Source organism: Carassius auratus, unplaced genomic scaffold (assembly GCF_003368295.1).
Source record: "Carassius auratus strain Wakin unplaced genomic scaffold, ASM336829v1 scaf_tig00011242, whole genome shotgun sequence".
NCBI classification, from domain to species: domain Eukaryota; kingdom Metazoa; phylum Chordata; class Actinopteri; order Cypriniformes; family Cyprinidae; genus Carassius; species Carassius auratus.
In genome coordinates this window covers 473,777-500,700 of record NW_020524184.1, presented here as the reverse complement: position 1 = coordinate 500,700, position 26,924 = coordinate 473,777, and the positions used below count along the sequence as shown (strand labels likewise).

General features: G+C 36.7%; 2 protein-coding genes and 1 pseudogene across 2 annotated transcripts; 2 read left to right on the top strand and 1 right to left on the bottom strand.

Moving 5' to 3' along the window:
• Positions 1-1,016: 1,016 nt before the first annotated feature.
• Positions 1,017-3,919, bottom strand: LOC113073003 (uncharacterized). Its single transcript, XM_026245884.1, has 2 exons — positions 3,898-3,919; positions 1,017-3,779 (listed from the first exon to the last, which is right to left on the bottom strand). The coding sequence occupies exon 2, from the start codon at positions 3,763-3,765 to the stop codon at positions 2,815-2,817; it is 951 nt and encodes a 316-aa protein (XP_026101669.1). The 5' UTR covers positions 3,766-3,779; positions 3,898-3,919; the 3' UTR covers positions 1,017-2,814.
• A 10,071-nt stretch (positions 3,920-13,990) lies between these two features.
• On the top strand, positions 13,991-15,978 carry LOC113073034 (soluble scavenger receptor cysteine-rich domain-containing protein SSC5D-like). The gene is made up of 5 exons (XM_026245906.1): positions 13,991-14,154; positions 14,505-14,819; positions 15,063-15,371; positions 15,559-15,679; positions 15,951-15,978. Exons 1-5 carry the CDS (start codon positions 14,094-14,096, stop codon positions 15,976-15,978), a joined length of 834 nt encoding a protein of 277 aa, XP_026101691.1. The 5' UTR covers positions 13,991-14,093.
• A 519-nt stretch (positions 15,979-16,497) lies between these two features.
• LOC113073033 (scavenger receptor cysteine-rich type 1 protein M130-like) lies at positions 16,498-17,133 on the top strand (annotated as a pseudogene).
• The last annotated feature ends 9,791 nt before the right edge of the window (positions 17,134-26,924 follow it).

Sequence of the window (26,924 nt, the reverse complement as noted above, 5' to 3'; positions counted from 1 at the left end):
ATTCACTAGGGTGCACCTATAATAAGTGTTTATATTCGGACTATTTTAGATTGCTTAGGGGATACCGTGGCGGAGTAACCCAGTACCTTTGTGATTCTTCATAGACATAAACAGAGAGAAGTAGTTCCGGCTACGATGTTCTTCCGCAAGACGCAAGCAGTTCTGTTATTAACCGCTAGAGCTTCAAAAGTTCCCTACCGCAGCTTTAACAGAACATTAGAACCCAGTGTATCGCAAGCCGTTTTAGCATTTAAAACTTTTTTTTGACTATCCATAAATATAATTTCAGATAGGAGCAATTGTAATTCAAGATATTTATATTGCATTTATGACTCGTCGTAATTGGAATGAAGATATCTACAATGTGATTATGACTAGTCGTAATATGCATTGAAGATATCTACAATTTAATTTTGACTAGTCATAATACACATTCCAGATATCTACAATGCTATTACGACTAGTCATAATCTTCCATTGACTTCCATTGAAAAATATTTGCAGATATCTTCAAATGAGTTTTGACTAGTCGTAATTCCAATTCAAGATATCTTTAAATATGATTTGTCTAGTCAAAACTCTAATTAAAGATATCTCAAATTACAATTTGACTAGTGATAATTCAGTTAGAGATATCTTCAAATGAGTTTTGACTAGTCGTAATCCCAATTCAAGATATCTTTAAATATGATTTGCCTAGTCAAAATACTATTTAAGATATCTTTAATTATTATTTTTTAAAGATATCCACAATACATTTGTAGATATCTGCAATTCATTTATGATAGAATTCTGATGTTAGACCGTCTGTACCAGGGGACTTATTCGTTTTTAAAGATTTAATTGCTTCCTCGATTTCTTTTAAGTTAATGGGAGAATCACAAATGGTTTGATCAGTGTTACTTAATTGATTAATGGAAAATAATGACTCAAAAAAATCATGAGCATGTTGTTTGTTAAATTTAGAGGTGTACAAATCGTGATAGAATTTAGCACAAAAATTTGCAATAGCCTTTTGGTCTTCACAGAGAGATCCATTGATTAGTAGCTTTCCAATCAAATTTGTTTTCATTTGTTGTTTTTCTAGTCTAAAAAAATATGAAGAGTTTTGCTCACCTTCCTCGATCCATCTTTTTCGTGATCTTACAAATGCTCCCTGAGCCTTTTCTTTATAAAACTCATCTAGAACATTTTGATGCTGAACAAGCTCAACTTTTTCAGCATTAGACAGAACCGTTTTAGATAGAAGATTTGAGATTTTATATATTATAATGTTCTCTTCATTTTTTTTCTTTTTAGCCAATTTGCTACTAAAAGTACGCAAGTATTTACCAATTTCATGTTTCATCAATTCCCAATTACTACAAAAATTGTTTTCCTCATTAGCTTTTTCAAAATATTTAGTGATTATGAAATTAATTTTATCCTTTACTTCATTATACTTAAGCAATGAAATATTCAACTTCCAATATGAGGTGGTTCTATGTAAATTAGCAGAATTTGATAGAGGAATGCGTATAGAGATGCATTTGTGATCAGAAAGTGGTGATGGAATAATATCAGAAGATACATTGTTTAAATCTCTAGAGATAAGCCACATATCGATACGTGATTGGTTTGAGAAGGAATTATTGTTCCACGTAAATAGTTTTTGAGAAGGATGAGTTTCTCTCCAACTGTCAAGTAAAGAAAATCGCTGCATAAACCTCTTTAAGTACAAACTAGAATTATCAGGAGACTTTGGAGGCCATCTGTCTAAGACGTTATCCAAAGCTACATTAAAATCCCCTCCAAAAACTAAATAAGAATTTGGATATTTGGTTAGCAAATTTAACACATGTTCTTCCACTTGATCAATAAGTTTTTCATTATGTTTTTGTTGATTAAACCCATAAATATTAACAATAATAATGGTTACATTCGAAATTTCCAATACAAGACAAATATAATGTCCACCAGGATCACAATTAGAACATACAATCTTCCCATCAAAACGGTTTTTAAGAATACAGACACCAGCTGAGTTACTTGTTCCATGAGCCATCCATAAATCAGATCCCCACTGAGATCTCCAGAAATTACAATCCTCTTTGGTTGAGTGGCATTCTTGCAAAAAACAAAAGTCAGACTTAAATTGTTTAAGAAACAAAAAAATTGCTTTCCTTTTTGTAATGTTTCTTAACCCTCTAGTGTTGAAAGAAATTATAGATAGAGACATAAAGGAAAAAAGAAAGATCTACAATAGAAGTAGAGTATATTGGTCTCTGAAAATGTGTTAACACACGTAAAATGATGAGAACAGCAAACTCTATATTAATACAAATAAAGTAGTGCAATTCAGAATTTAGACATCAACATCTATAGAACTTGAGTAGTCTTTTGTCTTATAATTTCAGATTTCTTATTTATGTAGTGTAAATACAGCCAATATAATAATAAAACCATCAATGTTGTTGGCTTAGTTGTTTTTTTTTTTCTCCTCCACAAGGAGAAATACAAAAACATATTCCTGAGATTAGATTGCCTTCTAAGTTATAAAAGAAAAAAACACAAAAACAAAACAGATCTCCAGAGTATCTTTTTCTCAAAATTATATAAGTAATTATAACTTAGAATGGTAGTAATTATAATAAATACCTTCAAAATACCAACTAAAAATAAATATATATATTTGGACTTTGCCTTCTTTTAAGGGAAAAAATAAATTAAACCTAAGGGCAAAAATCTCTAAATTAAATCTCGCCTCTCGTTAACCCACGGTTTCGGCACAAAGTGAAACAAGTTTCATGTATATCAGGTCAGCTAAATGAAGTTTCAGGCTGGAGGGAATATTTCAATTCCTTCTACAAACGCCCTACCTCCAATAAAGTAAGCACGCTTATTATTTTGTCTTGCTTTTTCCACTGCCGGCCATAATTTGTTTCTCCTCTCTTTATCTGCAGGAGATAAGTCCTCAGATATTTTCAGGCCGTTTTCCCTGAGAAAAGTAGACTCCTTTGCTGCACGCCACACAGCGTCGCGATAAAATCGGGAGGCAAATTGAACAATAACTCCTCTAGTTTTGTTCGGCTGCTTGCGACCAAGTCGGTGTGCAATATCAATGGTGTTCGGAAGTTTGTCTCTGTCCTCTGGCAGGAGTCGCTGACACAACTGGATCACCTGTAGTCGAACATCTTCTCTCTCCTTCTCGGGGACTCCGTAAATTCTTAAATTCCAACGTCGCGAATAACTTTCCAGATGTGCTAGTCTTCTCTCCTGCTCAGAGGTAGTCTGCTCCATTTTGCCCATCTTGGACTCCACTGCACCGCACTTGGTTTTCAGACAGTTAACCTCTTCGCTCATAAATTCGATTGCTTCTTTGACACTTGTGATTTGCTTGGTGTTTTCATTTATTACCTCCTTCATGTTGGTAATCGCGCGTGTGTTTTCTCCTATGATTTTCTCCAGGGAATCAGATCGAGTGTTTATTAACTGAGAAAGTGCTCCAAGTTGAGAGAGCACGTCAGCAATCTCAGACTGATTAGTCTTCCGTTGTTTGGCGGCAGGAGATTTGCATGGCGTGTCTAAAAGTGAAGGAAATTCCTCCTCGCACAACATGAACTCGTCAGAAATTGCATCTACCTGTAAATCTGTCTTGACGTAATCATGCAGGTTTTCTGTCGCAAGATTATTAGAGGCTTGCAGCGCTTCATGATTAGTTTTGATTGCAGGACTAGTGGTAGCCTGTGAAGCGTTCTTTGTTTTCCTTTTTTCGGACTTGCCCATTGTGTCACTCTTTACTAGAAGAACATTTATTTATAAATTGCTATTTGAAGTTAAAAGAAAGTAATTTAGACTTATTCTGACAGCACTAAAAGTAAATTTCACCATTTGAGTTTACAGAGCACATCAACTCACATGTTTCTAGAGCGCCATCTTGAACCACCCCCCCCCCCCGGCTACTCTCGAATCGCTCTCGTGGTACTTTGACGGCACACGTCACAGTCACGTGGCGTCAGCGCTGTATCAAGTCGGACAAAATTTCTAACCGGCATGCACTCCTTCAAGTCAGCCGACGATCGGTTTGCGCAAAACTGCATGAAGTCGAACAAGCCTAATCTGTTGAGCAGTGTGTTCCAGGGTTTAAATGCAGGCAGCGTGACTTCTCAAGCCCTTTCATGTGATGCCTCCTGCTTTAACAAATCCATTTGATATAGCATAGTGGGCTTTAACTAACACACGAACACACATTTAAACACGATTAACTGAAAAGCCTTTAAGAAGTAAGAAACACTATGCACAATAATGATTCACAGACTTTAGATATCAAAGGTTTCAAACTTTTGTGAATCAGTGACCATATAAATCATAACAGTTAGCAAAAGAGAGAGGAGTAATCCTTATATCTGATACAATATAGTGTAACGAGATATAGTGAACACAGTTTGAATGTAACAATTTTTTTATTATTGATTTGTTTCCTTTGAGCAATATTTGTCGATGCTGCTGTTCACTGTTTAGAGACTTTTACTTTGAAAATGTATGTCGGCGCTCTACTGACGCCATTTTCACGTGAGTGCGCAATTCTCTTCAGACCGCTTCAGACACTGACTGACGGAGACGGAAGGGTAGACTGCTTCTTCTCCTTCTCAGCCTTCGATCTTTCACATAATACACACCATATAAAAAAAAAACGACGATCAGGTTCAAATAAACCGTATCATCAATTCGATGTCTCAGGTGCCAACCGCCAGTTAAAACTCTAAAAGAAGAAGACGTCTCAGGGTTTCGATACATTTCAAAGTGCGCGCACGCACAGTGAGTGACGTAGGTGCGTTAGTGCGGTGATTTCAAGCCTGTGTGATTTATAAAGTCTTTTTACATACGCAAATAAATGTTTTTGGCCAGCCATATTTCAAAATGTAGTTTTTTTTCTTGTCAGAGCAAAAGCACAATGGATACATTTGTGGGAGGAAACTCGTCGAGTGTAGTCTTATCGAGACGTTTAACGGTAAGTTCATATTCCTTTGTTTATTATACATTTTACAGATTTTACATAACTACATAATTGATTGTGATAATCAACTAACCCTCGCGTAACTTAAACGCACATATACTTTTGTTTCGTACTATAGTTAAAGCTGTATTTTGAAACTTTGTGTTCAGAATGTACAGAAACTATTGAGAGTGAGGAGTCACGTGCCGATTTGGGTTGATTTTGGAGGGGTCTGAGCAAGGGGCAAGGAACTCGACCGGAAGTTGAAGTCGGGTGGGGGCTGCCATCTTTTAGCAGAACTTCACTTGCGTTAGCATTCCCATTGACTCCCATTCATTTTGGCGTCACTTTGACAGCGAATAACTTTACATCTGAGGCGTTTAAAGACTCCGTTTGTCCATTATTTATTTCTAAAGAAACACGACAATGTATAAAGGGCTCCATTGCCTTCTATGTTACATTATGGCCCCGTATAAACAGTTTTTGTAAAAAATAGGCTAACGATTGCGTCATAACCACTCGGCTCTCTGTCGCATTACCGTACAGACAGGAGGAGAAGCTCGCAGGCAATTAACTTAATATGGCGTACTGGCGTTACATTTTAAAATACTATACAAAATAATTAATCAGAATACTTACTCCTGCTCACTCACGACAAAGAACTCCCCGCTCAAGCTCGCCGTCTCTGCAAGATTAACGATGGCAGTTTGCACGCACAGCTACTAGAAGATTTACATCTGTCAGACAGGTTGCTGACGTCGTCAAGCTTCGTTTGAGTCTGCGCGTCAGAAACGGAAGTGCTAAAAAACGCTAAAACTGGGCTTCATTTGTCTCAATTGAGTTCCAATGGGGTCGCTGTGTCCATTTCTTTTACTGTCTATGGGTCTGAGCCGATCGGCCATGATGGCAGGATACGCTAGCGGTTGCCAGGGGCAATGCCTTCAGAACTTTACAGAGGTGCGACTAAACATTTCAGAGCTTTTTAATTTTTGCGCATTTATTTTGTCGGCGGAACAGATCAAGAAGGATCTACGAATACGAGAAAGAAAAGGGAGAAAGTAAAGCAATGCAAAAACATAAGGCGAAAGAAAGGGGACTTTACAGGAACAAGCTCACACCAAGCGCAAAACAGTGGTGTTTGGTTAAGCTCTCAGGCAGCTCCCTGCAGCGGCACAGAGACCTGAACAATTTACCTCTGTGTACACATATGGATATTGGGGATTATTTTGTTTACGATGTATGTCACCTTGCATTCACGCTGTTAATGGCTTTAATCTAACCCGGACATTTACATCTCGCAAGCACACATTTAACTACCCTAGCTAACCCAGAACTGGTTTGTCCACTTTGCAGCCCCCAACACAAAAACCTGGTACAGTATGTGTCATTGGGTTAAAATCAAATCATAACTAAACATACACAGCTTTAGCCTACATCAAAACATGCTGGAAACGTTCGTATACATTGAACATCTCGTTACAATCTATTGTTTACGAAACAGTCGCAGTTAATTACTCATTTGTCAGTAATTACACAATTGTCATTTTGGTCAAGAAGAGCATTCTAAATGCAATGTAATTACAATACACTAAGACGCATGTGAATAAACTTACTTTGGCCAGTACAACGCTGTTTTCAACGCCTGTTCCTATGTTTTTCATGTGTATCGTGAGAGGTACTGGAGTAGTTTTTAACACAGCAGTAACTTCCAGGCATGGTAAAACAATGCAGAATTGCGAGAACCTCCTCTACTACTGAGTTAAAAACACATGTAAACAATCCTGTTTTCGCCTGTTTCGCCGCCGGTATCCTGCCAACATGGCGGAGACTGTGATATCGAGGGAGGGGCTTTGTGCTATGACGACAACTTCTCATTTTCAATAATGAGCCAATACATCAGTGTCCTTAATCACTTTGGTTCACCTGTAAGCGTTCATATATGGACTGTTTTAAAGCTGCAGAGTAGCCCAGTACCTGCGTGACATGTCATAGAAATGTCTGTGTGTGCATATGCAGTGTGATCTCCCACATATGTGCCAGTGACAGCAAACTGATTATACTGACTGGAACATCCCATTGATTTCTCAGTTTGAATGCACACCTTTCAGCCAATCACACTATATCATATTCTGCTTCAGTAGACCTAGTCATAAGTGAATTTAACTCATAATTATGATTAACTCAATTTCATGATGAACTTCACACAGTTATTTGAACTGAATCACTGTTATTAAAACAATCTGTATTTTGTTTACACCAATTGTTATTGCAATTTAAAAATACCAACAGATCTCTCAAACATTGATCATAATCAATGGACAGATAAGGATATTCTGGACAATTTTCAAAAGGAATTGCAAATTGTATATTTAATTGCATTTTTCCACATGTGGATGCATAAATTGTGACATAGTCCAAACACAATTGAAAAGCATTTGAATTTCAGATGCCTTACATCGAAACCTGTCAGTTCGTGTCGGGGTGGGACTATACTTTGGGGTGTATTTGTATTGGGAAATATTTTGTGATTTTTACCCCAAATCTCTCACTGTTTGCACAAAACAACATTGCAGTTTTACTCTTGCATCTTACCGTATATTTTATTCCTCAGGAGAAAAGCATTTGGTTAATGGTGAATATTGACCAATAGAACCATGTGGCTCCAACTGTTAGCAGGGGATAGTACCTGCATTTGGGGTAAAAATAACAGACTTATTTATTGTGTAAGGTGCCAAGAATATAGGGAGACCCAGGTTTCACTGTCAGTCCTTTAACACACATCTCTCGGAGTGGCAGCTGCCTTTAGTAATGCCTTTACCTCTATTGCTCAAAGCGTTTGGCACAATTGTCTTTGAGTGACGTCACCTCCCAATACAAACACGCCCCATAGTATGGTCCCACCCCTGACACGGATTGACAGGTTTCCATGTGAGACATTGGAAATTCAGATGCTAAAGTAATTGTGATTCCATTTGAATTCTGGCAGGTTACATGTGTGACACAGTGAAAAAATAGACATGGTAATTAATAACACCCCATGTACTTATTCTTATGATGCATCTATGCTAATATTCGTCTGTTTCTCTCTTATTCCCAGGTCACTGTAGCAGCCCTGATCCAGTCTGTGTCCAGATCAGAGGGTCACTGCAGTCACTCGGATCCAGTACGTATCCAGACCAGACGGTGGATCAGCACCTAGAAAGGACCTCTACAGCCCTGAGAGGCAGCGGAGACCAGGACAACTAGAGCCCCAGATACAGATCCCCTGTAAAGACCTCATCTCAGACGACCACAGGAAACAGATGATTTTTCTGCACAATCTGACTTTGCTGCAGTCTGGAATTGAACTGCTGGTTTCGTCTGGTCAGAGGAGAACTGGCCCCCCGAATGACACTGGTTTCTCACAAGGTTTTTTCTTCATTCTGTCACCGATGGAGTTTTGGTTCCTTGCCGCTGTCGCCTCTGACTTGCTTAGTTGGGGAACCCTTAATATCAAGCTATATCATCAACTTGATTGCACAGCTGGATGATACATCGCTGAATCAATGATGAATTGACTTTAACTGAAAGCTGAGCATTTACTGTTGTCCCTTTTCATTATTACATACTATTTTCCTATTTATTTAGCTGCTTTGATGCTGTATTTTTTAAACATGACAGGCTTATTACTCATAAAACAAGGAAAATACAGCTGCCAATGGAGTTAGATTTTCCATTTGAAATTTGGCAGTCACTGTGCATTTGTGAAAACGGAAACATAATGCAAGATTTGCAATTGTGTTTGGATTATGTAAATATAATTTGCAATTCCTTTTGAAAATTGTCCTTCCATGGGCAGGCTCTATATCAGACCACACTGCTCTCAGTTGTAGGTCTTTGCTTTAAAGCTTTCTAAGTGTTTGACAATAGTTCACCCAAAAATGAAAATTATTCACCCTGGTCTGAAAGCTCAAGGATTTCATCGAAAATATCTTAACTTGTGTTGCGAAGATGAACGAAGGTCTTACGTGTTTGTAACGACATAAGAGGGGAGTAATAAATGAAAGAATTTAAATTTTGGGGTGAACTACACCTTAACTACACTAAGCAGTGCACATCTACCTAGGAGTCTTTATATGCTTTATATACATTTTAGGACATCTTTAAATTATTTTACATTGTTTATGTATTTATTTTTTTAGTCAATGTCATTTCACTGTGTATTGAAATAGCTAAACATGTCAAAATGTAATAGTTAAACAGCTAGACACCAGTCATTCAGAACTAATTTTCTTATTTGATTTTTGCATTTGCTGGAAACTGCTGTTGAAAATGTTGTTTGTCATTGGTACAAATTTTGACACATTTGTGATGGCATTAATATATATATATATATATTTACAGACTAAATAACTTGTATTCTTCATTATTTATTAATCCATGATTGTCCTGTTGAGCATAGGCGAGATTATGAGAATAACCCAGCAAGAATAACCCAGAACCACAAAAATACAAATGCACAAATGGTAAAAATGACTTTATCTTGGGTTTTCACAACAGCCCAACCTGCTGGGATAAAATGTGTAAACCAGCATGCTGGGTTACTTTAACCCAGCACGTGTCTGTGCCAATATTTACCCAGCATGTGTTCTTGCCAATTGGTTTATTTTTAACCCAGCCGTGTACCTGAACAATAACACAAGTATTTTACTCTTCCAGGTGTATGCCTACAATAATGTTAGTATTGACTTGTTTTAAAAAAATCCAGTAATTAAGTGAAGTTTGAGGAGAGAGACTGTTACTCAGGTCTCAATGCTCAGATCTCTGTGCGCGCGAGAAGAGATAGAGAAACCTGTTCAGCTCGCGGTCAGAACAGTAGATACGTTTATAGAGTGACAAAGAAGCATGGGATAAAATTATTGTCAAATTTACTAAACAAATGCATGCACAATTATCCATGAACTTGTTAAATGTATCTTACTATCTACAACCAAATGTCTGTCAACTTGTGTCTGTGGAATGTGCAGCGGGTTGTACAAATAGAAACATGTTTGTGAATACAGTTTTTTTTTTTTTTTGCATTAGTGTAGCAGTGTAGCAAGGAAGATGTGCGTTTGTGGATCAAGTGGCACGCGTGCATTCGTTGGCGTCTTTTCTGAGTCAATCCTTTTTTATTCATTTGGATTTAGAGACTTTCTTTTTGCAGTTTTTAGCATTTCACATTTTGTAAAATCAGGATTACACTGGTTTCATTTAAAATTCAATGAGTATTATGACATAACGCTATATATCCAGGCAGCGCTGCACAGTTCCTGGTTCTGTTTTTATTATTCTCCTCAAACGAGAGATGACTGAGACGCTGCTACAGTAAATTAATTACGCTGCCTTCTGCAGTGAAAAACGTTTTTAATGTATGGAAATGTCACAGTTATTTAGACTCTTGCTTTAACAAAGACTACTCAACTAACTTGAACATTTGCAGTTACGAGTCCGACTAGCATGGAGTTAGCTAAATTCAGTGTTTGATTTAAAGCTTCATGGTGTGTATGACTGCAGTTGTAAGTTTTTGTAACGGAAATGAACCTGAAAATATAGAAATTAACATGAGAGTCCCCACCCGAATCAGTCAATGAAATAAAATAAAGTTAAAGAAATGAAAAATGTATAATAATAAAAATAAAAACTGTAATTCTAAACTGACATTAGATTAATGCATAGCATTATATATATATATATATATATATATATATATATATATATATATATGTTTATATATATATATATATATATATATATATATATATATATATATATATGTGTATATATATATATATATACGGGCTTTAATAGCTAGATAGTGAAACAAGACACGATTTTTAATAGTTTAAAATACTTTTTACTATAGATTTTATTATCTTTAATTTTTAAGTCATAGTAAAATTGTCATAGTTTAAGTCATAATAAAATTGCTTTTTTGATTTACATATCTTAAAGTAATCCAAAAGTAAGGGGTGTGTAGAACAGTTGAACATATATATATATATATATATATATATATATTTGTTATTTTCAATATTTTGCATTTTAAAATAAACTTCTAAGTGTCTGTTCAGTGGTCCCTATAACAGACAACACAACTGAATAATTGTGATGCTTCTTATTAAGCAATAAAAACAGTTGTAAATGATGTACATAATACACATACTCATCTTTGTTTCAATAAAATGTAAAAAACAAAAAAAACTTTTTTTGTTTTACTATAAGATTATATGCAATATCAAATTATTTTAACTTAGTCAAATGTTTTCCTCCATTTCACGATTTCGGAGCACAAGATCCTGAACATGATGCATGATGGGATACACTAAGCCTTGAATACTGCTTAGGAGCAGAATCGTGTTTAGGTTTAGTGTGCATCAAAGGAACTGAACTGATACATTTTTAGGGACGCTCGCAGCTCTTTCTGTTGGTCAAAATATTTACAAAGTTACATGACTGCTCTGATGACCAACAGCAGCGGTACACAAACCATGCCAGTATTTGGGGCCCCCTGTGGGACCCCCCCTTCCCTGAAATGGGATTTTATTTTGGCACATTATAAAAATCCTGTTGCCAATTCTCCTTAAGCTTGCATGTTATTTAGACATCAGACAAGAATTAACATCCAACAGTGTTCTCTGCCTAATATAATAAGTTCTTATATAACATCTGTTTTATAACAGTTATAATCTGTTTTTATATACAACAGTTCAATAAGAGCTTTATTACAACAAGATATTGTGCATTTGCCTCATTTTTATTAATATCGGAATAAACTAAAAAGACCATATTGTTTGGAAAAAGGTTTGTTTATACCTAATTAGTATTAAATTACAAACTAGGTTTAGGAAGTATCATTCGAAATTATACACAGGATTTACTCAGCCTAATATTATTTGGTAAAATTTAAATCTGATATTGATTTTAGTTGCTCCTTTTGTGTCAGTTGCCCTGAGACTGTAATACATTTGTTTTGGCATTGCCCTTTTGTAAAACTATTTTGGCAAAATGTATGTGATTTTATTGTGCAAAATATTGATAATCATTTTGTTTTGTTATGGAAATATGCATTATTGGTATACTGGAGAACAGCAAAAATAAACGTCATGTTAACTTGATAAATGTTTTTTTTTTTTTTTAAATGCACAATTCAGTATTCACAAATGTAAGTTCTCATGCAAAAAAAAAAAAAAAAAAACCTTTATTGATACTATATGATTTTCTGTTAAAAAAAGCTTGAAAGTTTGAAAACGCTTTAATATTTTTATATAAATTTACAGCCCCTCTAATGTGAAGAAGTTTATTTAATGTATAATGTTTGTATCATGTATACTGTTTGTCATAAACATGTAATTTAATCTTGTTAAAAAAAAAAATAAAAAAATAAGTCTGTCTGGAAAAAAGTGAGAAGCTCCCAAGGACAAGACTCTTATCTGCTGCACTTTACTATTAGAAGTGTTTTTCTGCCATCTGCTGGAAGAATTACACATTACAGGGATAAGCACTTAAAGGGATGGTTCACTTTGAAATTAAATTTTGATAAGTTTAAGCTTACCTCAAGGGCATCCAAGATGTAGGTTTCTTTGTTTCCGCAGTATTTCCCATTTTTATATTTTTATGTCAAACCGTTATTGTCTGTGACTCATATAATGCAGGTCTATGGTCACCACCTCAAAGAGCATGCACAGAGGAGTCCAAATTAAGCAATTCCCCATCGTAAGTACACATTGATAACCTAAGACACGAAACGAGCATTTTGTGTAAGAAAACAAACAGTATTTATATCATTTTTACCTCTTGTACACAACCACATCCAACTGATCTGAGTGCGAGAGTGCTTCCTGATGTGACGTTCGTGCGTGCTCTGGCTTAGTCTGTGCAAGCGCGGAAAGCCTCGGAATTGATCTCTCGCACCTGTACATCACTCTATACACTTACTGTCTATGGTTTACACAGAGATTTCGGAAGTGTTACCTTTCACTGTGAAGATCTAAACATATTTAGACGTACAGGAAATTGCAATGGAAGACGATTTCAATATATCCATAGACAACGTTTTGAACCAGAATACACAGATCAAGTACTCAGGAGCGATCCTGAATACAAGAGGTAAAAACGATATAAATACTGTTCGTTTTCTTACATAAACTGCTAGTTTCCTGTCTTAGGTCATCAATGTGTACTTATGAAGGGGAATTGTTTAATTTGGACTTCTCTGTGCATGCTCTTTGAGGTGACCTCCATTATATGAGTCATAGGCAAGAACGGTTTGGCCTAAAAATATCAAAATGGGAAATACTGCGGGAAGAAAGAAATCTACATCTTGGATGTCCTTGAGGAAAGCTAAAACATACCAAATTTTAATTTGAAAGTGAACTATCTCTTAAAAATGAATTGAGTTTAATATGATGCCAAACTAACATCTTTAGAAGAGAAAACAATGTTTATTTACAGATCTTGTCTAAATAGTCTTCTGCTGTTGAACACAATCAGTCCAGTTCATTTGATAATATATTAACATACTGTTTATTTTCTTCTTGATTAGAAAATCATAATGGTGAAGTAAAATATATTATGCACTTTTGTTTCTAAAAATAACTTTAAAATGTTAAGTTTATTCTAATTTATAAATTTATAGCAAAAATCATTTTAAAATAAAGTTTCAGTAAGTGAGCAGTCAGTCATCAGTGCTTATGTCTGCTGTGTTCAGGTTCAGGTTTTGATGCTGAATATAAGCTGCAGTGTTTCTGTATCAATCTGCTTTAAGTTTAGTGTGACTTTATCTCCACACTGACTTCTGACTGACACGAGTCTGTCCTCAGTGAAGTGTCTCTTCACGCTGGAGGAGGAGTCCCGCTCATCAGCGCTCACACTTTATTGATATATATGGAGAAAATAAAAATGCTGCTTTCTGATTTGTCACTGATTGTGTTTGATGATTTCCTCTGTTGTGTCTAATAAGGTAACAGTGAGTGTCATTGGCAGCAGTGAGTCTCTCTCTCTCTTTAGGGGGCTGACAGGAGCCAGTTTCTTCAGTGTGTTTGAGGGAGCAGAGGAGAAACTTGTGCTGACAGTCAAACAGACGTGTGACGAGCAGAAGATGATGGAGCGATGTCTGACACTCGTTTTACTCTTCACAATAATCACTCTAACCACATCTGGTAAGTACACAAATGGATAGTAAATAGTTTATTTTAAATGTGTTTAAATGAGCCGTTTATCTATGATGGACTCGAATCACTAGAAAGTGAATAAAGGCCTGTGTAATATCTAGAAAATAAGATCTAACACTACTGGTAATCATTAATTAAGAATTACGTTTAATGAATGATTTGAGCTTTTACATGGAGCCAATTTAAGGATAAGATTATTTGTATTTTTTCTTTTACGACATCAGTTTGTACAGTTTGAATTTACAAAAATTTTGTATCTTGATTTTTGTTGTATGCTGCTTATGATTCTGTTCTACTGCTACAGTGGTTAAATCTCTTTCTCTCTCTTTCATGTATAGATTTTGAGACTGTTAGGTTTGTTGGTGGTAACAGTCCCTGCAGTGGTCGAGTGGAGGTTCATCATAGTGGTCAGTGGGGAACAGTGTGTGGTGATTACTGGGATATGACTGATGCTGAAGTGGTGTGTAGAGAGCTGGGATGTGGAGAGGCTGTAGATGCTGTGGGTGCTGCTCATTTTGGACAAGGATCAGGACCAATCTGGATGGATGATGTTGGCTGTAGTGGATCAGAGTCTACACTGAAGGACTGTAGATCAAGAGGATGGGGTGATAGTAACTGTGAACATGGTGAAGATGCTGGAGTCAAATGTTTAGGTAAGCTACTCAGCCTGTTAATGCACCACTGATCAGACATTTGTCCATAAACATCTTACATGCAATTTACAATAATTTTAATATTTGTTTTTAGATTTTTTAAATAATGAACTGATAATAGCATATTTTATGGTCTAAACTACTCAATTTCATCCTTTTAAAAAATGAAAGAATTGCTTCTTGTTTTATGTACGTATCATAATCATAGTGACTGATGGACTTCTGTTGTGTAAATAAAATCAGAAGATTCAAGGCTTGTTGCTGGGTCTCATCTGTGCTCTGGGAGACTGGAGATGTATTTTGGAGGACGATGGGGTTCAGTGTGTGCTGCTGTCTTTGACCAGCAGGATGCAGAGGTTGTGTGTAGAGAGCTGGACTGTGGGGCTCCTGTACAGGTGCTGGGAGCAGCTGCTTTTGGCAAAGGAGACGCTCAGATGTGGACACAAGAGATTCAGTGCAGAGGAAATGAATCACAAATTCGACGCTGTCCATCATTACACTTAAATAATACAAACTGCACCCATGAAAATGATGTCGGACTGATATGTTCTGGTAAAATGTTTAATCTGTTTATTTAACAAATCCAACTGTTACATTTACTCAGATGTAATTGTTTGATCAGTACCATCATTATAAACTCAGAGTGACTGTATTAAACAGAATTAAGAACATGATAATTACTCAGATTATCTCTGTTCTCTTACTTAGAATCTCAGTAAACTCTGTGTTGTTTCTCCAGGTTACACTGATCTCAGACTGGTAAACGGTCCTGGCATCTGTTCTGGAAGAGTGGAGCTTCAGTTCCTCGGTAAATGGGGCACAGTGTGTGATGCATGCTGGGATATGAGAGCTGCCAGTGTCCTCTGTAGACAGCTGAATTGTGGGATTGCTGTGTCTGTTGTGGGATCAGACTGGTTTGGAGAAGGAAGTGGTGAAATCTGGGCTGATGTGTTTGATTGTGACGGGAATGAAACAAAACTCTCAGAATGTTCCATCTCTTCATGGAGTCGAGCTGAATGTTCTCATAGACGAGATGTTGGAGTCATCTGCTCTAGTGAGTCCATATCACTGTAACATTTACGTTACTGGAAGACTTCATCTTATACAAAATGCTGTATATATAAATTTCAGATTGAAGATTAATGCTTTTGTCATTTAAGTTTAGAATTTACTTATATAAATGAAATTTATACATTAATGTTCCCCTGGGGTCTTTAACACATTTACAGTATTTTAGTAAAATGTCAGATCTTTCACTCAGATTCCTCTCTGGCTCTTCATGACGGTCTGGTGCGGTTGTCTGGAGAGAGACAGTGTGAGGGGGAGGTGGAAGTTTTCATCCATCAGGTCTGGAGGAGAGTTCTGCTGGACTCCTGGAGTCTCTCTGAATCCTCTGTGGTCTGCAGACAGCTGGGCTGTGGCTCTGTGCTGAACTTCTACAGCTCCTCTTCATCCAGTCCTGAACACAGTCATGAGTGTGTGACGGGCTTCCAGTGCTCTGGGAGTGAAGCTCATCTGGGGAACTGCAGCTCTCCACAAACTCTCAACTGCAGCTCCACACAACAGCTGTCAATCACCTGCATCGGTGAGAAGAAAAACATCTGGACAGATTCTTCAGTTGTTTGTGATCAATAATGTGTTTTTCTTTCTCTGAATATCAGGTCGTGGGTCCATCAGGCTGGTGGGTTCTGGGGGAGACTGTGCAGGGAGGCTGGAGATTTTTCACAGCGGCTCATGGGGGACAGTGTGTGATGACTCCTGGGATATTAAAGATGCTCATGTGGTGTGCAGACAGCTGTAGTGTGCAGTGGCCCTCAGTAACCAGCCGGTACCAGCCTGGTTTGGTCCTGGTTCTGGACACATATGGCTGGATGAGGTGGAGTGTGAGGGGAATGAGACGTCCCTGTGGAGCTGCTCTTCTCCAGGCTGGGGAAAACATGACTGTCAACACAAGAAGGATGTAGGAGTCGTGTGCTCAGGTAAACACACTGCTGTGTTTTTTTAAATAATACTTTAAAATAATATAAAGGTTTTAGAAATAACATTTTACCAAATTCACATGTTCATAATGCCCAGGTTTTTCCAAATTTTATATTTTAAAATTATATTTTCTTTTAATTTCCATCTAGAGTTTAAAGAGATCAGGTTAACTGAGGGCTGTGAAGGGAATCTGGAGGTTTTCTACAATGGATCCTGGGGTAATGTGTGCTGGAACCAGATGGACAGAGACACAGTGAGTCTGATCTGTCAAGAGCTGAACTGTGGAAGATCTGGCAGTGAACCCAGTAATTCAGAGGGAATTAAATCTCATAATTGGCTTGATTTTTTTAAATGTCGACGACATGACTCCACTTTATGGCAGTGTCCATCTTCACCCTGGGACATAATGACTGTGATAATGAAGTGGCTAACATCACCTGCTCAGGTAAGATAATTTTATCTGAATAATTGGTTTAAAGTTGTCACATTTATTTCAATATTATTATTTTTTGTTATTTAATTCATATTTTTGTTGTGTTGTCACTAGCACAATTCTTTGTGATCCAAAGGAAATGAGGATTCAGTCTGTTTGTAATGATGAACATGTTTCTGACTGTCCTACTTTTTTTTTAACAGGGAGTCTCATCTCTGAAGAACTGCATTCTGGGAATGAAGGTGATCTATACATTTTCTGCCACATATCTTGAAAAATTTGATAATTCTAAGTTTCCAGTGAAAGAAAGCACTATAAATGCGTATTCAAACTAGTCTAAATGTAATGTATGCGCGCACTCTGTGTTTTGTTTGGACGGGGGGAGGGCAGCTACTCTGATGGAGTATCTACAATCTGCAGTCTTTTTTGGTGGCTGCACAGTGCTGCATTATTATTATTATTAATTTCTCTTCTTAATCTATTGTGAATTTACATTCTGCATTTAAATTCATAGTACCCACTGCAAATCACCCTAGGGGTGGCCAGAGTTTATAAAGTGATTGCGTGGCCACACCTGGCCACAGTTGTGATGTTGGTTATTGGTTTTATCAGCATATACCTGTTTTATCCAGCTTAAAACAGTCTGAACCATGGTTTGTGAATTAAATCATTTCTACTCCACATTCAAAATTAATAACAGTTGTAAGCTCCAGTTTTAGATCATGTCTTGTTGTTGTGCTGAACCTGGTCAGTGCTGATGTGTGTGTTTTAGATCATGTTCCTCTCAGACTGAGTGGAGGGGACGGCCGGTGCTCTGGGAGGCTGGAGGTGTATCATAACGCTGTGTGGGGCTCAGTCTGTGATGATCAGTGGGACATCAGCGATGCTCAGGTGGTCTGCAGGCAGCTGGGTTGTGGAGCAGCACTGAGGGCTGATGGGAATTCAACCTTTGGTGCTGGTGAAGGTGTTGTGTGGATGAACAAAGTCGAGTGTAGAGGGAATGAGATTCACCTGTGGGACTGTCCTCTCTCACTGAAAAAAAAACACTGACTGCTCGCGCAGGAAGCTTGTTACACTCAACTGTGAAAGTCACAGAAAGATTATTTGAAAATTTTAGTGCTAATAATAGTTGAGTGTTTAATCAGTCATTTGCATGAATATTATTATGTTTTGACAGACTTGTCAGTCTCCACTACTCCTGCCACAACATCGTCAGCTTCTCCTCCAGTTTCTCCTTCAGTGCGCTCCACATCAGTCTCTCCTCCACAAACTCCTCCACCAGTGTCTCTCCCAGTGCTTGTGATTGTTCTGGGAGTTGTGCTCTTACTGCTCTTAGTGCCACTGCTTATACTGATTCAGCAGAACAGAGTGATGAGGAGAGGTAGGAGAGATCCAGAGACTGTCATATTGTGTCTTATTCAGTGTGTGATCAGTCATGTGTTGTGAACTGATGCAGGTTTGTCTGTCTACACTCACAGCTCTCTCTAAGAGGAGACACAGGACGATGTCTGAGACCGTTTATGAGGAGATTCAGCACAGACACAATCACTTCACTCAGAGGGGTGAGACATGAGCCATCAATCTCATTTAATATCATTAATAAGAGTCTGTCAGACAGTTGATGTTCATCTATTATTAGTCCTGTTAAACCTTCTGCTTCAAACCACAGAATTCCTGACAGAAAGCCACAGAGCTGCAGGTGCATGTTCATGTGTGTGTGTGTGTGTGTGTGTGTGTGAGAGAGAGAGAGAGTGTGTGTGTGTGTGTGTGTGTGTGTGTGAGCGTGTTCTCTTGTTTTTGTGACATATCAGGACTCAACTCTGTATAATGTCATGGGTATGACACAGGTATTACAAGAGAGGGTGACTTATAAGGACATAACCCATGTCCCCATTTTTCAAAACACTTATAAATCATACTTTTTTTTTTTTTTTTTTTGAGGAAGTCAAAATGGACAAAGTTTCCTGTGAGGGTTAGGGTTAGGTGTAGGGACATAGACTATATATAGTTTGTACAGTATAAAAACCATTATGCTTATGGGATTCCCCACTTTTCACAAAAACAAACATGTGTGTGTGTAAGTGAGTGAGAGAGAGCGGAGTGGGAGTGTGTGTGTGTGCCACTCAGCATCTCTTCCTGTGTGTATTTTTAGAGGGTCACAAGCAGGGACTTATATGTTTGTACATGTACAGTAGATGCAGGTGTGTGTGTGTGTTTGTCTCTTCCTGTGTATATTTCTGGAAGGCAGTAAGAAATGGGTTCATATGTTTACTAATAGGCCTAAACACCATTGGATTTATTGCTTGAATGCTTAAAATAATAAAGTAATCGTGTTAAGTAATTTGTTGTGTTGTCAGTGAAACATTATTTTACAATATAAAAAGAAAATTATGGTTCAGTCTGTTTGTAATGATGAACATGTTTCTGACTGTTCTGCTCTTCTTTAACAGGGAGTCTCATCTCTGAAGAACTGCATTCTGGGTATGAAGATGCTGACGAGCTTCTCTCAGGTTAGAGAGCTGAAGAACATAATCATTCCACATTTTACAAAAAAAAAAGCTTTATAATGAATATTTGTAACTAGTTATTCCATATTATATTTTATTAATGACTCAATACTATTCAAATCCTGCTGTTTACTTGTATATTAACAGTCTGCTCTACTTTTTTTAGCAAAAGAGTTCAATACTGCATATTATGATGATGTCACCAATGGCAGTGGCCTAAAAGGTCAGTGACCTTTTAAATTGATCACATGATTCATTACCAGATGACGTATAATACATTTCCAATCTTATGATATGCAGAAACAACATATTTTGACTTTTGTATCCAAACATATTGTGTGTTGATGCAGAAGAGATGATGAAGGAAATCATACCGGGGTACTATGATGATGTCATCACTGATGGACTGAAACCAGATCGTGAGACAGGTGTCACTCTCTTATTCTACAACAGCAGATAATATACTTTTAAATCAAAATATTACAGTATATTTAAAATAGATATTTAAAATTAGTTTGAATGTAATGAATTTGTGAATTTGTAGAGGACACACCTGAGAGTTATGATGATGTCATGATGAACAGACACAACTCTGATATCAAAAAAGGTGTTTTACGCTATACATTTTTTAAAATTAATATCACTCTCCAATCAAGATCATTACAGATAATATTTAAAATTTCTGCCTTAATGAGTTTTTGGTTCACACTTAAATTGACTCATATTTGCATTTGTAGTGAACACACCAGAGAATTATGATGATGTCATCATCAATAGACTGAGCGCTCGAGGTTTAACAGGTGAGATGCACAGAACTACATTTTTTTAATCAGAAAACACACAGAAAAAATGTTACAATTATCAGGCCTTGTCCACAGAAACACAAGTATTTTCAAAACGGCAGTTGTTTCTGTGTGGTTTAGCTGTTCGTACACACACACACGCAGCATCAGGTCACTGAAAGTGGACCTTCTTAAAAACTCCAGTCAGGGTGAAGATTTTTAGAAACTCTGATTGCAGTGTTGTTGTGTAGTAACAGAGATTTTAGCTTGTGATGTCGCAGCGCACACTTTTCTCAGGCTTCTGATTGGCCAACAAGGCTTTATTGTCAGGGTTATATCGCCACCTGATGGTTTGGCAGCTTTTTCTAATCTCTTGACAGCACGTCATTGAGTAATTTTGCAATTTCATGTGGACAAGTATGAAGTGAAGTGATATATAAACGGATATGTATTGATGTATATCTTGATCAGAGAGAGTTCAGCAGGAGTATGATGATGTGATCAGTGAAGATGTGAGAAACCTGTTGGGTAAGTTATTATAACCCTTTTGTTCTCATTATATTAACATCTTTATTTTAATTTAGTTAATATTTTCCAGTTTAGACTTTTAAAATATTCATCCAGTAACAACAATTGACCAGATTTAATATTTAATAACAGATTATGATGATGTGGAGGAGGAGTCAAACAAAGACGTGGAGCATTCGGCTCAGTGATCATCCACTGCCTCGGTTCAACAAATCTGAACAAAGTTTGAGTGATATTCTTATTGATGTCAAAACTCAGGTTTTTAACCAGTAAATAAATATGCATATTGTTTGTCTGCTGTCTGTTGAGGCACTACTAGATATAAAGCTCTAATAGGGCACCTTTCCCCTATTGTTAATATTACTTTTCTTTCTTACGTGCAATAAGTTTACAACATTGAATTATACAAACTTGTGTAACCCACTGATTACACTGCAAGCACTAGGTAAAGTAAATGTATACTTTAACGCTTTATACTTCACATGAACATTCTCAACAACAATTACCAAACAGCAGCCAGTTACTGCCAGGTGTTTATGTTGTGTCAAAAAAGAGCTAGCAAATTAAGGATTAGGCTAGGATAAAGCACATTTAATAGGCTAAATAATGGCATTTGAACGTTTTATAAACCGGAAAAAAATTGAATCAAAATAATGACAATAAAAATTATTTAAAAATATTTTTTATTGATACTGTTTAGAATAAAAAAAGAGGATAGATGCAGTGGAATCAGTCGTATATAGCACTGCGCACATTCAGCAAATGCACACATGCACAGATGTGTTGTGAGTCTGGATTTGAATGTGTACTGTTGAACACATCTGATCTCTTCTGGAAGCTGGATCCAACTATGTGTGCCATAACTGCTAACAGCAAAATCCCCTTGTTTTGAGTTAACTCTTTATTTCTAAATGATGTGTTCCTAATGATCTGTTTATATCTGAATCGGGCCCTAAGCTTATTGGTTAAGTCCACCCCTGCTTTTTAGATTATAATTTAAAAAACAAATGAAAATATGAGAAATATCAATATTACTGCTACAGTGTTATTACTTCATTCTGAGTGTTAGAATATATTGCAGCAGCAGACAAAAAGTCAAATGAATGTGCTGTGAAATAAGCTCTACATTTAATAAATTAAATTTGTAGCCGAAATGTAACTGTGAAAAAATAAATTAGCTTTTTTTTTCTGGAATAAAGTGAGGAGCTCCTTCATGTGGCTACACAGGGACAAGACTCTCGTCTGCTTTTCTTTATAATAAGAGCTTTGCTGCCATCTGCTGGACACATATACAAATGTATTTGATATGATGACAAATTAGTGGGTTAGTTCATCCAAAAATGAAAATTACCATAATTCCTCAAATAAAAACCAGTAAACGCTGTGCCTCTTATAGTGGCCGGGTGCGTGGTCAACACGGACAAATAAAGGCCGGTCTTAAATAAAGAGCCAGATAATGAACGTACATGCCCACTGCCGGAGCGTTTCTCGTTCTCGAGTCAAGAACCTGTTGCATCGGGTTTCGGATCACCAGTACACTTAACGGAGAACTGTTTCTGTCTGACGGGTCCAATTCGAGAACCGAGGAGCCAGTGGCGTAGCCAGGGGAGGGGCCATGGGGGCACTGGTCCCACCTGAAAACTGATTGGCCCCCCAGTGTGCCCCCACCCTACTACTTGTCTGTCACTCACAAATTCAAATTATAATCTTTCAGTTTAGTAAATAACTCATGATTGCGTTGCGATGCTTCTCAACGAGGACCAGGAATAGCGAGCTGCTGTTTTCCAACGAAAAAAGCATCTATTTTAAATAGCTTATGTTTTTCGATTAGCGAGTTGTTGCAGTGCAAGAAGTGTTTGGTACTAACGTTAACGTCTTTCGGTGTTAGACAGACCAGGTTCGATGACCATGTTATCTATAGAGCAGACCAAGATGCTAATCATTATATTTACTATGCTCCTCTGATGCTGAATGTAAAAGGGGTTTACTGCGTTACGATTTACTTTTTTTTTCGGCCGAACGCGCCGATATAGGCAACAACGCAATTAAAAGCAATGGTTTTAAAAAAAACTATAATAGCAATTCTAATAAAGTCATTATTGAATCATGCAGTCGATTAGCGACTTTTTCACTCAAGTGAGGTGACGAAACAAATCGTGTAATGTTTATCTAACGCTCCACACTTGAGACTTTTTTTTTAAATGTCTATGGGTGAGACACATGCAAAAACATCGTTTTTTTTTTAAAAGTGAAAAGTGAAGTGACATTCAGCCAAGTATGGTGACCCATACTCAGAATTTGTGCTCTGCATTTAACCCATCCGAAATGCACACACACAGAGCAGTGAACACACACACACACTGTGAGCACACACCCGGAGCAGTGGGCAGACATTTATGCTGCAGCGCCCAGGGAGCAGTTGGGGGTTCGATGGCTTGCTCAAGGGCATCTAAGTCGTGGTATTGAAGGTGGAGAGAAAACTGTACATGCACTCCCCCCACCCACAATTCCGTCCGAACAACCCTTCGATTGGGAGTTCAACCCTCTAACCATTAGGCCACGACTTCCCCTTAATTACTGGTCAATTTTGAGATTTTGGGCTGTTTGTCTTCAGTAACATGTCTTCTTTCAGACTTGTGGTGAAAAAAAAGTCCAAAATACACATATAGGTCTTTATTTTTCTACACCTTTAGTCTATTTTCGTCTGTAGATTCCTAATAAATTCAGTTGGCGTTCTAAATCACCATGGTGCTCCGCGATTGCTGTCTGCACCCTGGAAAGCTCTCTCTCTAGCTCTCTCTCCCTCCCTTCACAGAAGTTATTGACAAAACGTCATTTGATGATACCCAGAAACATTCTCAAAAAAATCATACATAATTCTTTAATGCATGATTAAATAGCAAAATAAGTAACTAATACTAAAATAACACTGGACTAATTAAGCTATTATAAACTGTTTCATAGGATCCACATATTTTACATGTTAAATTAAAGCTACCTTTTTGAACAAGTAGCTTTCTAACAAAGTATGGATATATGATATTTTTAAATCAATATGCTCAAGATTAATTAGCCTTGACATAAGTAGATTTTGTTTATTCATCAATGAAAATTTACTGCAACTGCTGCTATGCAAATTGAATTGGATGTGGATAATAAACAAAAACATATTATGAAATTATATTAAATTTATATTAGTTATATTAATTAATTGTGTATTTATTTCTATGAATTATTAATGTTATTCTGCATTTATATAAATAAGGCTATTATATATATTATATAAGGCTATTATAAATAAATTATATTATTATTATTTGTGAGTTGTACACTATTCATATATTGAATTATTTTATTTATTACAGTTTTTCTTTCACTTTTGTAAAGTGAAAAGTTAATACAAATTGTATTTGATTTTTTTTTATTTAGAGCAGTGAATAACTGCTATTAAAATATAATAGGGTATCACTGTTTATTACTGATTTTAAAGGTTACTGAACTCTTTAAATGATTTGGATATACAGTTCAAACAACACAAGATTGGCTCCTCTGTATTAATCGTGGCCCCTCTTGTGCCCCCCAGAAATTAGGTTATGTCATTAATGACTCACCCTCATGTCGTTTCAAACTCGTAAGACCTTCATTCATCTTCGGAACACAGTTTAAGATTGAAAGTGTGTGTACGGTATACTGTCCATGTCCAGAAAGGTAATAAAACATCATCAAAGTAGTCCATGTGACACCAGAGCGTCAGTTAGAGGAGGGTCTTTCTGTTAGAATGCTGAGTCACTTCCTCTTTATCAACTTCTCTAAAATGACAGAGAGAGAGGTGAGAGAATAAATGTTTAATTTTGTGTTTTTTGCTTTGTCATTTATATTTTCCAAAGTTAATGTCTCGCTCATCTCGTAGATTTTTATTCATTTCTCTGAAAAATAACATTTGATTTAAGATTTTAGTTGTTTGTCTTTATATACAGCATCTGTGAGCATGTACCAAGCTCACCCGACTGGATCCAGCTGTTTCATCAAGCCTTCTGTGATTCTATACATCTCCCTGCGAGGGGGAAAAGTATTTGTGTTTATGAGAGGCTCAAAGACGCTGGTTGGATCTCTGTCTATGTGTAATAATTGTCTAGTCTGACTGATGTAGGTCTTGACTACGTGACTGCAGAAGAAAGCATTTACATAAGATTAAGGCTGAACTAAAATTAACTTAACAATGCACCATTATCTCAAAGCCGAGAACAAGTGATTACAAATCCACAAACTGAAACAGAAACTATAGTTTGAAACGAAGTAGACTAGGATATATATCAGCTGTATGAACTGCACATATACTAGTGGTCAAAAGTTTGGGGTTCGTTGGTGGTTTTTTTTTAATGTTTTTGAAAGACTCAATGTCTCTTATGCTCACTAATGCTGCACTATATGATAAAAATATTATTTTTATTATTATTTTTCAGGAGTGTTCAATGTTAAAACGTACATTTATCTTAAAGCCATCAAAAGGCAAAGATATGGCACAATCAAGCTTAATCCACATAAAGCCACATAATATTACACCTCAATTTCGGTATTTACATAAGACTTGAACATAAATAGGTGATCCCCCCCAAAGTATGTAAAAACCTGGTAACTCTTAAGCTTATAGCCACTGGACTATATTCTACAGAGAATTACATTAAGCCTCTAAACATAGATTATTCACAAATATCATTGTGTAAATTAAGAATACAAAGTAGATCACTGCCTCTTAAACATGGGTGATGTTAGATGGTATACTGCTCTCAATTCATTCTCATTTCATGTTGCATAACATGTCATCTCCGTAGGACGCTCTCCATCTCCTTACTCTCTTGTCGTGCCTCTTTGATTTGATTCATGACAAGAGGTGAGGCTCATCTTTCCTGAGCTGAGCCCACAGGCTGCAAGCCTCACTCGGGCTGAAATGAAGAGAAAACTGTTAGTACTTGTAGCGATATAAAGTGTAAATGTACAGCATTTTTTACAAAGCAATGTTCAGAGCAAAGTGTAAAACATCAGTAAAGACTCTTTAAAGACATCGCTAACACCCAAGCTCCCCATCAACATGCTGAAATGTCTCTCTTCGTCATCCTCTTTCTCTGACAGCGGTTCATCTCCTGAACTCTGATCAGGAGCTTCTGGAGCTTTTGGAGAGGGTGCGGTCATTAGTTCCTCCATCATGGGGATTCTCCATCTATGAAGAAAGTTACCTGCAAACTGGAGAAGAAAAATAATATAATTAGAAATGTATTTTAAAAATAATAATAATATAAAAATGGCTTTACATGCAATTTAAATGTTTCTTTACAAATTACTGTAATATACTAATGTACAAATTGACAGTGTTTATTGTATAGTTACAGCATTAGCTGAGCGAGCTTTGTAACTCAGCTTTATAATAATAATAATTATAATAATTCCTTACATTTATATAGCGCTTTTCTAGACACTCAAAGCGCTTACATAGTCAGCTTTAGCTTTATGTCTGAGTAAATCAATGACTAATGTTGTGTTTTTGGGATCTTGTTGTTCTGCATGTTTGAGAATGAAGTATATATATATATATAAAAAAGAAAAACATAATTACATCCCGAGGAGCCCAAGTATCTCCCTCAATGAAGACATGGATACATTCATTAAAGAATATGGTATGGAAAGTGTATGTCAACCTGCTGTTTTTACATTATAAATGTCTTATGGATATATTTACATTGATAGTTATGTTAGTTCATGCTCACTTTGCCCATGAATGTGTAGTATGCGGCAAATTAGCTCATTTTTTATCTGATAAAACACACTATCTCTTAGTAAACGTAAGTTAGTATAAAAACTTGAGTATTGGTTACTGTTT